Genomic DNA, 16,210 nt, shown 5'->3' with positions numbered 1-16,210 from the left:
TGTTGCAACAATCAAGGCAGATCTCCACGTGCTGCCCTTCAGCTATTTTCTGTGCGCATACATGATTTGGAGTGCTCCAATATCTTATTTTGGAGTGACTTTAAGTTGTTTTCCGTAAATCTCCACTGTACGTAACAGATTTTGAAGTACCTTCTCCTGAAACTGAAGCACCTTGTGTGTTCCCAAATGCTTAGCTTTGGAGCATATAGTGGCTAAAAAGATCCCTTTTCATGTTGACTGGTAGGATGCTAGTCAGGAATACAATGAAATATGTGTAGTATTCCCCACATGAAGTGTACATTGGGGTCATCAACATGGTGGTGCCTGAATTTTCCAACCACGAATCCCTATGTCGCAATAATAATCCACAAAGGAGGTATCAGCAGGCTCAAATGAAATCCCAGGTACATAGATGTACAAAACAACTTTAGAGGAGAGGGGAGAGAATTCATCAGGCAAGACCTCCTTCCACCTGCCTTGATCCACCTTCTAGTCTCTGCTTCTCAATTTGCATTGAATTAGTTCATATTCTGTGGCTTGCCATTGTTTTATTGATTATAGTTTAGAAATTATTTATTGTAACTGTTGAGTGGATTTGTTTAGCTTTTATATGTTGATATTATTATTATTTTATATTATCCCAGTGATTGTTGAATGTTACTTTTGTGATGTAGGTTGTTTATTTTGTGTTGTTTTTATGGTGTTAGCTGCTCTGAGCCTGGCCTCGGCCGGGGAGGGCAGGATACAACTAAAAATTTATTATTATTATTAGATAGAAAAACTGAGGGGACCACAAAACACCGATGAGGACTGGACATGCTCAGTAGCTGTGGAAAGTTGACCAACTGCTGCAGGCCAAGGGAAAGGAGGTACTGGCTACCTAATATCCTGAACAAGGGCTTTCCGCAGCACTGCAACTTTTTCTTGCAGGTCCAACTCATGAACCTCAAAACTGCACATAGGACCATTTATAAGTAGAGGTTTTCCCTAGTCATCATTTCTCACAATGCACAAAAAGATTCTCACAAGTGCCAAAAATCTGTAGAGGGTCACTGCTCAGTTTCAGGTACTCCAAATTCCCAGTTACCACAGACACACGACTGTTTTTTAAATAATGTATTTCAAAAGGAAAAAAAAGAACAGTAAAAAGGGTAAAAATGAGAGACAACTCCCCACACATAAATACAGTGGTACCTCGGGTTACACATGCTTCAGGTTACATACGCTTCAGGTTACAGACTCCGCTAACCCAGAAATAGTACCACCTCAGGTTAAGAACTTTGCTTCAGGATGAGAACAGAAATCGTGGCCCTGCGGCGCGGCGGCAGCATGAGGCCCCATTAGCTAAAGTAGTGCTTCAGGTTAAGAACAGTTTCAGGTTAAGAACGGACCTCCGGAACAAATTAAGTACTTAACCTGAGGTACCACTGTACACATTCCAAAGCTCCGCAGACACGCTACTTCTCTTAAAATAAGACATACATAATATATTATAAAAAGTTAAAAAGGAAGCATAACAAGAAATATCCTCCTCAAGGACTGTCTTTCCCTGATTCCCCGGGCACCGAAATATGTGCCAAGCTGTGGCACTGGTCTTCCAGAACGCCGCGGAACACCTCAAAGCGGTGGTTCAGGTCCTTGCGGCAGTGGATGTGGTATTTGGTCCCCAGGGCGCCGTGTGGGGACGGCACGCCGTAGAAAACCCGTCCGATGCGCGAGTGCACCAGAGCCATGGCGCACATCACACACGGCTCACGCGTCAAGTACATATCGTAGCCGGTGCATATGTAGGGGAGCCCATCGCCCGACGAGGAAGAATGGCCTGAGTCGCAGTCTGGCTGAAGGAAGCTGCAGGCAGGAAAATCTTTATAACTGTACGCCCCACCTCCCTGGCCGCAGGCCACCAGGTCAATGCAAACCATAGCGGCATGCAGCAACGGGTTGAAGCCTTTCCTGCAGTCATGCGCCGCCGCCAGAACTCTCCCAGAAGCTTGGTCAACCACCACGGCCCCCACCGGCTCCATGCTGAGGCGTGCACCTTCTCGCGCCGCTCGGATAGCCAGTTCCATATGGCTTTGCATGGCGGCCTTTTCCGAGGGGGTGAAGAGGCAGCCACTGAGAGCCCGGGTGATGCGCTTGTTCTCATGGAAAGAGACAGGCCAGTGCGAGGATGCTTCCTCATACTGGGGGCGGGTCAAGGGCGGGAAGGCTGGCACCAGGGTCAAAAAAGGCTCCCCCAAGCCACGCGGGTCGACCTGGCCATCGGGGAAAAGGGCAGCAAGGGACTGCGAGCCATCCTGCTCTGGTCTAGGGCTGGCCAGGCACAGGATTATCTCCAGTGGGTGGGCGCTCTCCGCGGAGACGCAGGAACGGACGCGTTTCAAGTGCGGGTGGTCCCCCAGTGGGTAGGCAGCAGAGACCTCCCTCACCAGGCGGCAGGCCTCCTTCTTGTCCAGGACAGGTGCGGCAAAGGCGGGGATTAGAACCACACTCTGGGATTCCCTCTCAGAAAGGACAGGAAGCACATCCCATGTGGAGGCCCCATTCAGCTCCACCGTTTTCCGGCGCTTGCAGCCTGGCTCCATTAGGATGGGCGCATCCCTGGCATGCTCTCTGGATGGCGGGCTGAAGGAAGAAGAGAGCCGGTTATCAAAAATGCACGACACAAGAAATCTATACCACCTGCACATTTGCTGCAGTCTCTCTCTCCCTCTCTTTGCATTAAGAGGCTGCATGTCATGATCATTCTTATGTATGACTTCTAAAGGGCTGTAAGTGGGAATCCTGACCTGACTATGCCTGCAGGCTCACAATCAAATAACTAGATTGCTGCAAATGAGTCCGAAGCTATTGTTCTTGAAAGATAAACATTGGGAAATATCAATGCATCGCTAGAGCTCATCGAGTTACCAAACGCTGGCACAGGCTCTCTTAGTCAAACCTGTTAAAATGACTATAAGCAGAACAAGTTCTGCCCATTTCAACACACAGGCAAACACACACGCAGTGTTTTATTTTATAACCAGGCTGATACTAGGACTTCAGGTTCTCAAATGTGCTGGGAGGGATTGTGATGATTCAGCCAAGGAAGTAAGTCGCTCTGCACATGCTCAGAGGTACTCTTTAGGATTGAAACGCATGAGCCAGAGCGGGGGGGGGGCACAAGTCCACGGGCACAAGTCCAGTTCACCCACATAAGAAATTCACAAGTGTTGAATTTAATAATTCCTAATTATTACATTTATGACTAGCAAGTATTATTATTAGGACGATGACGATCGATCATCATTAGAATTTTCATTATCCCACCCTGCAAAAGTATCCCCCTATTATCATATCCACACGTGCATCGGAATCTCACCCCCGACTTGGCTCTGCAAAGACCACGAAACGCATCCGCCCACGTGGTGCGCCGGGACTTCACGTGGCGCTGATTGGCTACCTAAGTTCCACGGCATCCACAATGTGGAAGCTGATTGGCCAGCAGCTCCTTTCTTACCCCTCTCCCCTGTCCTTCTTCTCTTTCCTTGACGCGATTGGAGGAGTAGGGAGGCCGAGTCGGCACGTTGACGTAGCCTAGAAGAAGAGACAAGTAAGAGGCTAGAGCGGCCGGAAATGGTTTTCGCCGACGAGGAAGCGGAAGTGAGTTGGGTCCGGAGCTGGGACATGGAGTCCGGGCAGCAGCCGGTGTGGCGCGGCCTGGGGCTGCTCGGCAGAGGCGGGGACAACCCCGGGCTGGGCCCCGGGGGCTGCGAGAGGCGGCTGCTGTGGGTCGCGTCCTTGCTGTGCGTTTTGCTGGACCTGCAGTTGCCAGGTAACCATGGTAACCGGGAGGCGAGGGGTCGTTTCCTCTTCGCCCTCAGCGACAGGGCTTTTGCTGGCCCCGCCCCCTGCGTAGGCGGTCGCCCCGCCCCTTTCTCTCCCCCCCCCTCCTTGTGTTGCCGGCCCCTCCGCGTCAGGGTTCGCTCTGACGCCCCCAACCCACCTTTCTAAGCGCCGCCCGCCACGGGCCCCGCCCTCTCACGTTGACGCGCCTTGTAGCCCCGCCCACATGTTTCTAGCCCCGCCCCATTTCATTGCCACTCTCTTTTAGCCATTCCTCACTTAGCATGTTTCTAGTCCTTAGTGTTCTCCATCTTCTGCAACTCATGCCTTGCACTTCTGATCTTATGCATCCGGTGGAAGGTGCCTGCTGGCTACCGGTCAATATCTTGCGGCTGAAGTAGTCGCTCCCTCTGCCCTACACCCAGCTGTCTCCACAAAGAGTACACTTATTATTTACCCAAACAGAGGCAGGACTGTACAGCACCTGTTGGATAACCTAATTGAAAGGAACATTCCTTGATTATAAAACCATACGCATAATTTCCTAATGTATCTTTAATATTTCTTCACGTGCCATACATAAGCAACAATAGCAGCTAGTATGTCGGAAAGGCGTAACGGTACAGTAGTTTGAAGTTGGAACCCCCACTTGGAACAAGTTTGTGATGCCTATTAAAGTCTCTAGTCCAACAGATCACTCCAGATGTTTCCACGGGTCTGGGGAGATTGTGTGGATTGATCTTTGCATCTCATATGGGAGACAAAGATAAATGACAGGAGGCAGCTGTTTTTGAGCACGATGGATTTAGTTTTAAAAATAGTTTCATTGTCTGTTGAATTTATAAAAACAGCACACCAGTTCTAGAGCTACTTGCCCTTCAAGCTTACTTCTGCAGTACACACCTCCTGGGTTTGCAGAAAGCTATGCAGTGTGAACAAAACTGAGATTGGTAGGATACCTGGTTCTGGAACCAGTAATTGAATGGCGTTTCCAGAAGTGATCTTTCACATCTCATCCCCCTCCCCCCTGGAAATGCTAAGGAGTTTTTAACAGAGTCACTTCAATAGCAGAGAGTCCAGAGAGAAAAGAAACTAATAATGATTTAATGTGCGACCTGAACAAAAGCAGTACATAAATATGAGGAGAAATAAACAGGTTTTTGTGTTTCGTAATTAAAGCCTTGTTCACAGCAGTAAGATGTACAACTGCACATATAAGGGGAAACTCTCTCAGAACTACATAGCCAGTCAGAGCGTGAGTTACCTCAGCGAGCACCATGCCCTTCTGACTGGGTGCTAGGCAACACCTTCACAATTCTCTTGGTTAGCTGGCTAACTGTAAATAGAATTAACCCTTAGGTTGCTAACTTAATTATCCCTGCTGTTGTACTTCCAACAGGCTTGACCCTAAGCAGGTGTCCTGCCATTTTGCTTGGCCCCCCCCCTTTCCTTAAAACATGCATATGTCCTCTACTGACACCTCTCTTTCTCCTGCTCTGTTACAATGGCTATTGGTCTCACAAACCATTTTATACCTTGCAGGTTTGCTGGCTGCTGGGCAAGCTGAGATAGAAAACCACCTGGAAATGGGGCGGAAGCTATTGGCCGCTGGGCAGCTGGCTGAGGCACTATCACACTACCACTCTGCGGTGGGTGAGTAATATAGCCTGTTTTGACTGTCATCCCTGAGGCATCAAACTGACAGGTGTCTTACGGGCTTATGCTGCCCTCTCAGTGTCGGTGTGTCACTCGACTTCTGAGCTCTCTCAAGGTATAAGTTAGAGGGCCCTTGGAAGGTAATGGTTCCACTACCTGATCTGTTGTTTTTTGTATAATTGTAAATCATAAATATAGCTGCAGCTGGTTCAGAGAAATGCATGTGAAAGAGCTAAACCACAGCAAATCCAGCATGTCCCTATAATTATTAGTTTATGTTGCTACTCATGAGGGGGACGGTGCAGATGCAGAACTGTACGCATCTTCACACAGTATACGTTCTGTTAAGCATACTGACATTTATTTCTGTTTGGTTCCCCCCCTCAACTCTCCTAGAAAGTGATCCCAAAAACTACCTTACCTACTACAAACGGGCAACTATCTACTTAGCCATGGGCAAGTTTAAATCGGCGCTCCCTGATCTCTCAAAGGCTATTGAGCTCAAGCCGGATTTCATGGCTGTAAGTAATATATGTGTGTGTGTGTGTCTTCTCCCCCTTTCCCCAAGACCTTCTTAATGGGAAAGGGTGCAGGGAGAAGGGCTTGTTTCCGGCTCAGAGAACCAGTTTGAATGATTCAAATCAGTCCCCTGCTTCCTTTTTCAGTGCCTCTTGCATGGGTGGAGAATGATTCTGAATAGCATGGGCATGCTGGCAGATGCCGTTGATACGGGTTATAGCTAATCCGCAGCCATTATTTGTTTTATTTTTAAAGATGTTCTATCCTGTCTTCTGATCAGCTGATTTCAGATCCATATGGTTTTGTTATTTTAAGATCCATATGGTTTTGTTATTTTAAATTGCCTAGCAGCCCTTGTGTGCCTTCCCCTCAATACTGCTGTCCCAAGGCAAGTGGCACAGAGCAAGTTCCCTTTTTTTTGGAGGTGTGGGGTGGCGAGCTGCAGGGAGTTAGTAAGGTCCCTGCAGCTGCTCACCTTGTACTGATGTCTGAGGCCAGGCCGGTCTTCCCTTTGCCATGGTGTCCTTCTAAGGAACCAGGATGCATGAGCAGCTTCGTGCAGTGGGTATATTTGTGAAGTTTCCCATTTTGCTATATAATCGGGGTCCTGCAGATTCTTACTCTCTCCTTCCTTGCGTGTGTTTGCAAATGTCTACAAGCACGAATGGTTTGTGCACAAGCAGTTTGTGCAACCCAACGGATAAGCTTCCTGTTTCCAAGCAGGAAATGATTGCTGTCACCCAAACCTACTTCCCTGTCACACTTGTCTTTTCTGTCCCACAGGCCCGATTACAGCGAGGCAACATCCTCCTGAAACAAGGCAGCACGCAGGAAGCCAAGCAGGACTTTGAAGCTGTGGTAAGCAACCTGCCCACATCCACATCACAGGTGCAGGAGCCTCAGCTAGCGATGCACATTCATTTTCATGTCTGGCAATGGACCGCTGGTAAAATATATTCTCTTGCCTCCTTAGAATTCCATTTCAGGGCCATCAGAAAGGCTGTGTAGCTCAGCAGCGGTAGCCTGCAGCACCAGTCTCCGCTCAACACTGGCTGCCTACACACCATCCATTAAAATCTTCCCACAAAGAATCCTGGGAATTGTAGTTTAAGAGTCGAGTTTAGTTCTGTGGGGGTGAACTACAGTTCTCAGGATTCTTTGGGCTTGTACGTTCTAGCCAGTTAGGAAGTTGCGGCAGCACACATTGGATTCAAACCTTGCAGTTATGCAAAATATTGCGTTCATTGTGGTGTGCAAATAATACCTAGTATGATGCATTGGTGGGAAATATGGGGGAGTGTAGTTCTTTGGGAAAGTTTGCTTTGTAACAAGCAGGAATGGTCCAGGAACGGTGGGATATCTGCCCAGCTGAGCACCTTGGGAAATAACCTTTCTCATAATTTCAAATCCCCAAATACATAGCAACACCTTTGTTCTTTCTGTATTGGCCCCCATCTTTTCTCCCTGTGTCAGCTACATGGACATTTTCAGACCTGCTCAGAGATTTGGATCAACTCCTTAAAATATTCAGTGACCTAATACATGCGTTCTGTTTTATTTTTTGAAAAAATGATCTCATCAGCTCCAAAGTAATCCGGAAAATACAGAGGCCCAAAGGCAGCTTGCGCGCATCTCTGAGCTCGAATTTTCCATGCAAGAAGCCCGTACTGCCTTCCAGAGGAAGAACTACCTGGGAGCAATCAGTATTTTGGATCAAGCAATTGAGGTATGTTGTCTTCAACTCCTCCTAGCTTTATATTCTTATTTAAGCAGCACCATGGGTCAGGTTAACAGGTCTCAGGAACTTGCCTTCCGGTCCTTATAATGTGGTAGTTGGTATGAGAGTGCTATGAAGTCTAAAAAAGTCATTCAGCTGTGTTGAAGTAGTCACACAGCAACACCTCTTGGGCCAACATGTGGGGGTGTTTAACTCGTCCATTGTTTGGAATGGCTGGGGAGAAGTGGTGTCTGAGTGAGAGAACGAACCCTCTTTTTAACCTGCATTGTTAGAACATTGAGACCAGAACCTGGAAGACCAGGGTTCCAAACCCCATTCAGCTGTGAAGCTCATTTTGTGACCTTGGGCCAGGCACTCTTTCTCACCCTCACACACCTCATAAGGTTGTTGTGAGGATGAAGTGGAGGAGGAGAAATCCATGTACACCACCTTGGAGGAAAAATGGAAGTGGAATAAATAGCATGGTCCTCGTCGCCTTCTGTCTCTTCCAAAGGGAGCGGATGGTGCTGTGGTCTAAACCACTGAGCCTCTTGACCTCGCTGATCGGAAGGTCAGCGGTTTGATGGGATGAGCTCCCGTTGCTATGTCCCAGCTCCTGCCAACCTAGTAGTTCAAAAGCACACCAGCGCAAGTAGATAAATAGGCACCATTGCGGTGGGAAAGTAAATGGCATTTCCGTGCGCTCTGGTTTCTGTCACAGTGTTCCATTGCGCCAGAAGCAGTTTAGTCATGCTGGCCACATGGATCTGGAAAGCTGTATGTGGACTTAACTATCCAGAAGTCCTTTGCCTTTTTACCTTTTACCTCTGTCTCTTCCCTCATCTCCACCCAGCCCGGTCACCTGAAGCTGGAAAAGAGCAGTGGAAATCTAATGGGCTTGGCACACTATCAAGTCCTGGGGAGGGGAATAATAAATAAATTTTATTTATACACACCCATAAAACTCTGAATAAATATAGCAGAAATGAGTTTTGGGGTTGGGAGGGCCATAGCTGAGCATTAGAGCATCTCCATGCAATGAGGCCCAGGTGCAATTCCAAGCATTTCCAGCTAGGGTGGATAGAGACTCCCTGGCTGAAACCCTTGAGAGCCAGGGTGGACAAGTCAGGGTGGACTATCCTGAGCTAGATGGATCAGCCACCCAACTCTGTGTAAGACAACTTCCTCTGCTACCAACCAAGGTTCTAAAGTAAAAGCAGCAGTAGGCTTTGAGGATATTAACTTCCTCTCCTCTGTGCCCCAGATCTCCCCCTGGGACCCAGAAGCAAAAGAGCTGCGTGCTGAGTGCTACCTGTACCTCGGCGACTACAACAAGGCCATCATGGACCTGAAACCCACCACCAAGCTGCGTAACGATAACAGGGCGGCCTTCCTGAAGCTCAGCAAACTCTATTACAACTTGGGGGAACACGAGGAGTCCTTAAAGTGAGTGGTGCGTGCATGCATATGTTGTGCGGTGTGTTACAGACACGTGCAGGGGGCCATTCTATATTTCTTATCCCAGGCACTGTGTCTGGATTTAATAATAAAGCAGCTGGGGAGCAGCATTGCACAGGAAGGGAGTTTCTGCACCCCTCTGGCCTTTCCAGTGTCTTGGATCCCTCATGTTGCATTTAGACCTGGTCTCTTTTCCTCCACAGCCAAGTGCGGGAGTGCTTGAAGCTGGATCAGGACGACAAGGACTGCTTCTCCCACTACAAGCAAGTGAAGAAGCTTGCCAAGCAGCTGGAATCTGCTGAGGAGCACATCAGATCTCAGAGGTGCGCTGAGTACCTCCCTATGTCCACCCGCCTTAACCTTCCTGGGTTACTTGTTGGCATGGGTGGCTCGCTAGAAGTCGGCAGGGCACATCGAGTGCCTTCTGTGCACATCGTTATGCTCTAAGCATGTGCAAAGGGTGCACAGAGGAATGCTCTGTTCTGTAGCAGTTTATGAGCTTGCGGGTTGAACCAATATGCATATATTTGTTCAGTGTGTATCATCGCTTCTGTTTCTGCTGTTCACAGAGAGGGGAGGACACCTGTGCAAGACTGTTAAGTACATAAACAGTTTCTGAGACTTCAACAGGCGGCATATTTACAGTACATCAAGTCTAGAAAATGTAAACTGATATTCTTGAGATAAGAAAATAAGAACCAAGTTGCGGGTTCAGACCAAGGATTCATCTAGGCAGGCATCCCACACAAAACGTGTTTCTGGGACGTTCACTCCCAAGCCATAGGTATCCTTCATGAATTTGTCTGCTCCCTTTTTTTTAAGAAAGTCACATGAAGCTGCCTTTTATCCTGAGTCAGACTGCTAGCCCAGAACTGGTTCTCTGAGGTCAGGTCAGAGGGTCTTTTCCCAGCTGTGAAGCCCATGTTCGTTTTAACTGGAGATAGAACTGAAAATGGTGCTTTGCCTGCTGAGAACATCTGGCTCTCTAACAAGGCAGATTCATGTGACTTTAAAAGGGGAACAATCAGACAACTTTGTGGCAAACAGGTCTTAGCAGCTACCCATGGAGCCATCTAAGTTGGTCACCACCTCCATTTCTTGTAGTGAGTTTTGTAAGATAATCATGTGTTGTGAAGTGCTCCTGCACCTATTGTCCATCTTGTTTGTTTCATTGGACATCCTGGAGCTCCAGTGCTGTGAGAAAAGAAACCTCTCCTCCCTTCCATACTATTCATAATTTAATAGATGTCTATCGTGTGGTTTTGTTTGTGAAAACACAATGTTTCCGCACTCCGGGGCCCAGTAGCAATCTCTGCACTTGAGTAGAGTGATAGCAGGATAATCACAGCCTTTCTGTTACACAGACCACGAAATCAGACAAATCACATTCAGTTCTTTGGCTGCTCGTTATCCCTTTGCCGATGAGAGCATTGTGCAGCCTCGAGGTTCGCATGCTCCTTTCCTTTCCATATACGGTTGTCTTCTCTGTCGTTGCCCGGGGACAGGTACGAAGATGCCATTGAGAAGTATAAAGCAGCCATGAAAACTGAGCCCAACGTGGAGATCTATACCAGTAAGGCGAAAGGACGCATCTGCCACTGTTTATCCAAGGTAAGGCAGTGTGGTCCAGCCTGTCTGAGGAGATGAATAGGAACTGAAACAAACTTGGCTTTGTTTTGTTGTTTAATTAAAGGAGTAAACAATCAAATACAACTACAAGAGTATTTGACATAAATGAATAAAAATATATAACACTTGTATTGCAATTTTGTCCATTTTAGAATGAACTCTGACAGCATTAGACGTAAGAGAGATGTCAGTTTTGAAATCTAGGGATCTGCATTTGGTTTCTTGATCTGCCGCTGGTATCCTATCTGTGCCTGGTCATGTTCTCAGCCTCCTCATGCTTCTTCCTTCCTGTAGAAATGAAACTTGTTGGCCTACAATCAGAGTAGCCAACAGGGTGACCTCCAGTTGGTGTTGGACTCCCTAACAGCCATCAGTCCCCCCCCCCCCGCCAGCACGGCTAATGGACAGGGTTGACCGGAATCATCCATCAAGCATCTAGAGGACACCCTGTTAGCTGCAACTGTCCTGTATCTCAGGAAAGATTTGAACCGCCATCTCTCTACTCTATAACAGTGATCCACTGGATCAGACTAGATAACGGGGCAGATATGGTGGGGGGACATGATTGCTGGGAAACCAGTAGCAAAAAAAAAAAATCCCTTCCTGTTTTTGTGTGCCACAGAGCAAACAGCCTCATGAAGCTATAGACATCTGCACAGAAGCCCACCAACTCGACCCCAGGAACATCTTCATCTTGCGTGACAGAGCTGAAGCCTATATCCTGAACGAGGAGTTTGAAAAAGGTAAAAGCGTTGGTGATGCAGGAGGACCATGTCAGGACTGCGGCTCAGTGGTAGAGCATCCGCTTTGCCTGCAGAAATAGAGCTGGAAGGTATGCTGAGGATCATCTGGTTCAGAGTTTTCCCATACTTGGGTCTCCAGCTGTCTTGGGACTGCAGTTCCTATCATCCTTGACCACTGGTCCTGCCAGCTAGGGATGATGGGAGTTTGTAGTCCAAAAACAGAAGGAGACCCAAGTTAAGAAGCCTTGAGCTAGTCCAGCCCCCCTGCTCACTGGACCAAGCACAGGGTCATTGCTTCAAAATTTTCATTTTATTTTATTACAGTAATAAAGGATTAGGCATGTGGCTGTTTTTTTTAAAGGAATATTTTATTTTCTCTGGATTTCATGCACTTCTGTCAGATTTCAGGTGTGCAGACCTGCCAGATCATGACATCAAGAGACAAAAGTTGAAAAAAATGGTTGCAAAAAAGTCACTTTCCCCCCTGAATTAAATCCAACTCTTGCCTTGTAGCCGTTGAAGACTATCAAGAGGCCAAAGAGTTTGATGGTGAAAACGAGGAATTAAAAGAAGGGTTGGAGAGGGCGCAGAAACTGCTGAAGCAATCGAAGAAACGGGACTATTACAAAATCCTTGGGATCCGGAGGTATGGCATGCACTTTCCATAACTCTTTCCTAGTCCAGAATTGGACCTGGAAACAAATTGAGAGACAATACAGCTGATACAAAATCAGTTTAATAGAGTCAAGAAACTGAGCTCACAATCTCCTCATTTCTTTTGAACCCATTGATACTTGTGGACAGTTTTCAAAGGCAGCCCCATGTAGTATACACTGCAGTAGTCTAATCCAAATGTGACCTCTATGTATAACTGTGGTAAGCTCAGCCTTCATCAGAGAAGGCTGCAATTAAGACACACCAGCCCAAGCCAGGCAGAAGTGCTTCTGACCACAGCCACCACTTGTCTGTTCTTGAATTCAATGGGACTTGACTTTGACTGAATCAGACCTTAAGTCATAGCTTTGCCAGAGCATAGTTTTAAACTTTTCAACTCTTGCCCTCCCCACCCAGCCACCCGGCGCTCACAAAAGGATATAAATATTGGAACGACTTCAATAGTTTTAAAGACAAAGTCAGCCTGGCCAGGTTTCGGGTAAATATTTGATGCGGCAAGGTAGATGTACTGGTTGGTTGGCAGAGTGTATTTATGAGGTGGCAATGGGGAAAAACAACTCTCTTGCAGCTCTAATTAGGTTGCTGCAGGAATATGCAAGCCTTTGGGTTTGCACAGGAATCTCTGGTAGACATGAAAGATTTCTGTATATCTCCATAGCTTGCATACACTGAATGCTGAGCTCAGTTGGCCAAACATAGCGAGGTCTTTTTACTTACCTACTTTGTTCTTCTATTCTTCTGAAACCCATGGCACTCGACCCATGTCCGAGCTGTGCAGTCTGTGGAAACTTTTATGCTTAAATTTGTTATCATTCACATCACTGAAGAAAATGCAAGAAAAAACTTAGTTTCTGTCCCCCCTGTCCCCCGTCCCCCACTCTAGGAATGCAAATAAACAGGAAATCATCAAAGCCTACCGGAAGCTAGCTCAGCAATGGCACCCTGACAATTTCCAGTCTGAAGATGAGAAAAAAGAGGCTGAGAAGAAATTCATTGACATTGCAGCTGCTAAAGAGGTCCTGACAGATCCAGGTAAGGCCTGCTTGATTAAATTCAGGTTTGCGTGTGCTTCACTGTAAGCAATAAATTGGTTGTTTTGCACAACGAGTGCAAGAATACATATTTGGCATGTGTTCTTCTTTGCTAAGATAGCCTGCCCCTTAACCACTAGAATTTTGGGAGTATGCAATGGGTTACAACTGTACCAGTAGAATGCTGATTGCATCTAATTTCCCTGTACTTCCTAGCATTTAAACTCCAAATTTCCTCCAAGGAGCTCAGGATGCTGTGCATGGTACTTCTTCCCCTTTAACCTTGCATCAGTCCTGTGTGGGCAGATCAAGCTGTGAGTTGGTGATAGTCCCATCATCACCTTTGTAACCTTGGTGAATGGGTGCAATTTGAATCCGTGACACTCTCCTAGTCTAACCTCTGCATCTCACTGATTCACGCAGACAGGGACCACGTAGGATTGTGTGTGTGTGTGTGTGTGTGTGTGTGTGTGTGTTTGTCTACACCATCTAGCATACAATAAGTATTTAAATGGATCTAGAAGCATCCACATATGGAGGGGGTGAGATCTTTCAGATTTGAAGCTAACAAGGATTGCTTGAGAGATACGAAGACCAGAGTTGGCTCCCTCCTTTTCTCCCACCCACGTGTGTCCACCCAGATATCCCTTGCACCTCCTTTGATCCAGGGGCCGTCTCTTCAACCTCTTTCCCACCCTACGTTTTTGTTCTCTGTTTTCTTCCCCCTTCCAGAAATGCGGCAGAAGTTTGACTCTGGCGAGGACCCCCTGGACCCAGAGAACCAGCAGGGAGGGGCAGGACACCAGCACCAGTGGCCCTTCGAATTCAACCCTTTTGGTTCTGGGAACTTCCACTTCAAATTCCACTTCAATTAACTTGGAACCGAGCCTTGGAACAGGAAGGCAAAAAAAAAAGACCCTGTGGCTAGCAAGCAGGTGCCTGGACCTCTGGGCTGTGCTTTGTCCATGCAGACACTGCAAAAGTTACCAGCCCCCATCAAAAAACAACCGCTATGCAATGGGGGTGGGTGGAGGTGGCCTCCCCACTGCATCCAGACATCCCCGGCCCAGATGTCTGGATGCTCTTTCTGACTAGAGCTGAGGCCTGAAGAAAGATGGTGTCGTCTTGTCTCTGGTTGTGGTTCCCAAGCAATGGGGGGCTGCAAGGTGAGATGTAACCATGCATGCAGGGCCTTGCATACCTTTCTGAAAATCCTGCTTTTCATGGGAGTCCTTGCAACTCTGGATTTATGTACGCGGCCCGACTTAGTTGGCCGATGGGCTTTACCTCTCGTGTCTGCTGAGATTCATTTTTTTTAAGCTGGTGGCAAGGAAACTGATTCCTCCTTCCCTGCCCCCACTCCCATCTATCCTTAAAAAAATCCTTCACTGCCATATAACTACCAACCCGTTTAAATTGTAAAAAGAAAAGAAAAGTAGGCAGGAGATTATACCTGTTGGCATGCATTTGAGTTTGCCTACCTGAGAAAAAAATTGCGTAATGTGAAGTGTGGGGTGATCTCTGCTGATGGCAGAAAGTACCGCTGAGTCCTGCAACGGCCTTCCTCCCTTAATTTTGTTGATGCAGCTATTCATCTTGAAAAGGCAGTGAGAAAAGCCTCTATCAACACCCACCAGGTTTTGCGGTGGTTTGGGCCACCCTATGAAGTGGCAAAATTCATCTCTTCTTTTGGTGGGGTGGATTCCGGTATTGCACATTTGACTTATCCCTTCCCCCAAATACAAAGGGAATAATGGTCAAGAACCCAGTCTGGATTTGGGGGAGAGGAGCTTAGGTCATACACCTTGCCCTAAAGTTAAACCCTGTGAAATCCCCCTCCTTCCTTGCCACCGTTTGACTGTTACAGTGTGTGAATTGCAAGTCTGATATTCTACCAACCAAGGGAGGGATTCTTGCCTCCCTCAATTTACTCCAGTTAGGCGAATTTTTAACTTTTCTTCCTCCTGCTCCAGGGCAAAAGGGGGAGGCACTGCTGTCCCCTTACCCCACCCACCCCAAGACAGCACAGTACTTCTATAAAGCCTGAACCTGCTCTAGCCGTTGCCCAGGGGCCGAGGGAAGGAACGTTAAGGAGGGGGTGTTAAACCGCCACCTATTACCAAAAGTGTCAAGATTAAACGTTTGTATTGCAAAGCTCTCGCTTGTCTTTCTGTCTTGCTGCTTCACGAAACGAGGGTTGGCCACGTCTGGAGGATCTGTCTCATCACAGCCCCACAAATTCTCTTGTACTTGGAAGCAAAAAAAGGGCACAAAAAGAGCCCTGGTTTATCAGATCAAAGACCCATCTAATCCCATCGTCCTCTTTTCACTGTGGCCAATCAGCTGCCTGTAGGAAGCCTGCAAGCATGACTTCATTCTTCCCTAAATGTTTCATCTTTTGAAGCCATTCCCACTTTGCTGGGGGGGGCATTTTAAGTCCTACGAAAGCAAGGCTTTCTGCAACGAAGACCTTTATCTGGCATTATCGAGCTGACCTGGCCTATTAAGGGAGGAATCCTTTGTGACACCCACAACACCCCTCCCGAAAACGATTTACTAATGCCTTCTGCACAGGTTTGCAAGGAGAGAGGTGAGTTGCAGGTGCAAGCCTATACGGTTTCCTAGAACTTGGTGGGGCATGCATGGCAGGATGCGGACCTGTGGCCCTCTAGGTGTCAGACAAGACTCATCCAGCATCACCTGTGGTGAGGGATGATGGGAGTTGTAGTTCAACATAGGGACACCCACAGGTTCTTCACCTTTGCCTTGAGTGTGTTCCATGTTAGGGAGAGCAGGGTAGTTTAACCATGCCTTTCTCTGGTCTCTTATGTGTATCAACGAACCCAGAACAACTTGCAAGGCTTTGCCAAATCCAGTATGTTACGCCTTGGGAGCAAACAGAAGTGGATTCGCGCTGCTGAAAGGACTTCTTTCCAGAGCCCCCAGGCAGTATCAGG

General features: G+C 47.5%; 2 protein-coding genes across 3 annotated transcripts; one reads left to right on the top strand and one right to left on the bottom strand.

Moving 5' to 3' along the window:
• Positions 1-1,271: 1,271 nt before the first annotated feature.
• Positions 1,272-3,569, bottom strand: ADAT3 (adenosine deaminase tRNA specific 3). Of its 2 annotated transcripts, none has more exons than XM_081835462.1 (2): positions 3,362-3,569; positions 1,272-2,613 (listed from the first exon to the last, which is right to left on the bottom strand). In XM_081835462.1, exons 1-2 carry the CDS (start codon positions 3,394-3,396, stop codon positions 1,533-1,535), a joined length of 1,116 nt encoding a protein of 371 aa, XP_081691588.1. In that variant the 5' UTR covers positions 3,397-3,569; the 3' UTR covers positions 1,272-1,532. The 2 variants fall into 2 exon arrangements, with proteins under 2 accessions (XP_081691588.1, XP_081691589.1); XM_081835463.1 differs by having other exon boundaries at positions 3,310-3,394.
• Positions 3,570-3,600: 31 nt separating this feature from the next.
• On the top strand, positions 3,601-15,410 carry LOC309326579 (dnaJ homolog subfamily C member 3-like). Its single transcript, XM_081835425.1, has 12 exons — positions 3,601-3,814; positions 5,368-5,478; positions 5,878-6,002; positions 6,784-6,858; positions 7,583-7,726; positions 8,982-9,163; positions 9,379-9,498; positions 10,681-10,786; positions 11,427-11,547; positions 12,061-12,193; positions 13,106-13,254; positions 13,986-15,410. Exons 1-12 carry the CDS (start codon positions 3,616-3,618, stop codon positions 14,126-14,128), a joined length of 1,608 nt encoding a protein of 535 aa, XP_081691551.1. The 5' UTR covers positions 3,601-3,615; the 3' UTR covers positions 14,129-15,410.
• Positions 15,411-16,210: the final 800 nt, after the last annotated feature.

Source organism: Podarcis erhardii, assembly GCF_964252035.2.
Source record: "Podarcis erhardii genome assembly, chromosome: 13".
NCBI classification, from domain to species: domain Eukaryota; kingdom Metazoa; phylum Chordata; class Lepidosauria; order Squamata; family Lacertidae; genus Podarcis; species Podarcis erhardii.
Note: the sequence above shows the minus strand (reverse complement) of the source record. Positions and strands in the feature narration are given on the sequence as shown.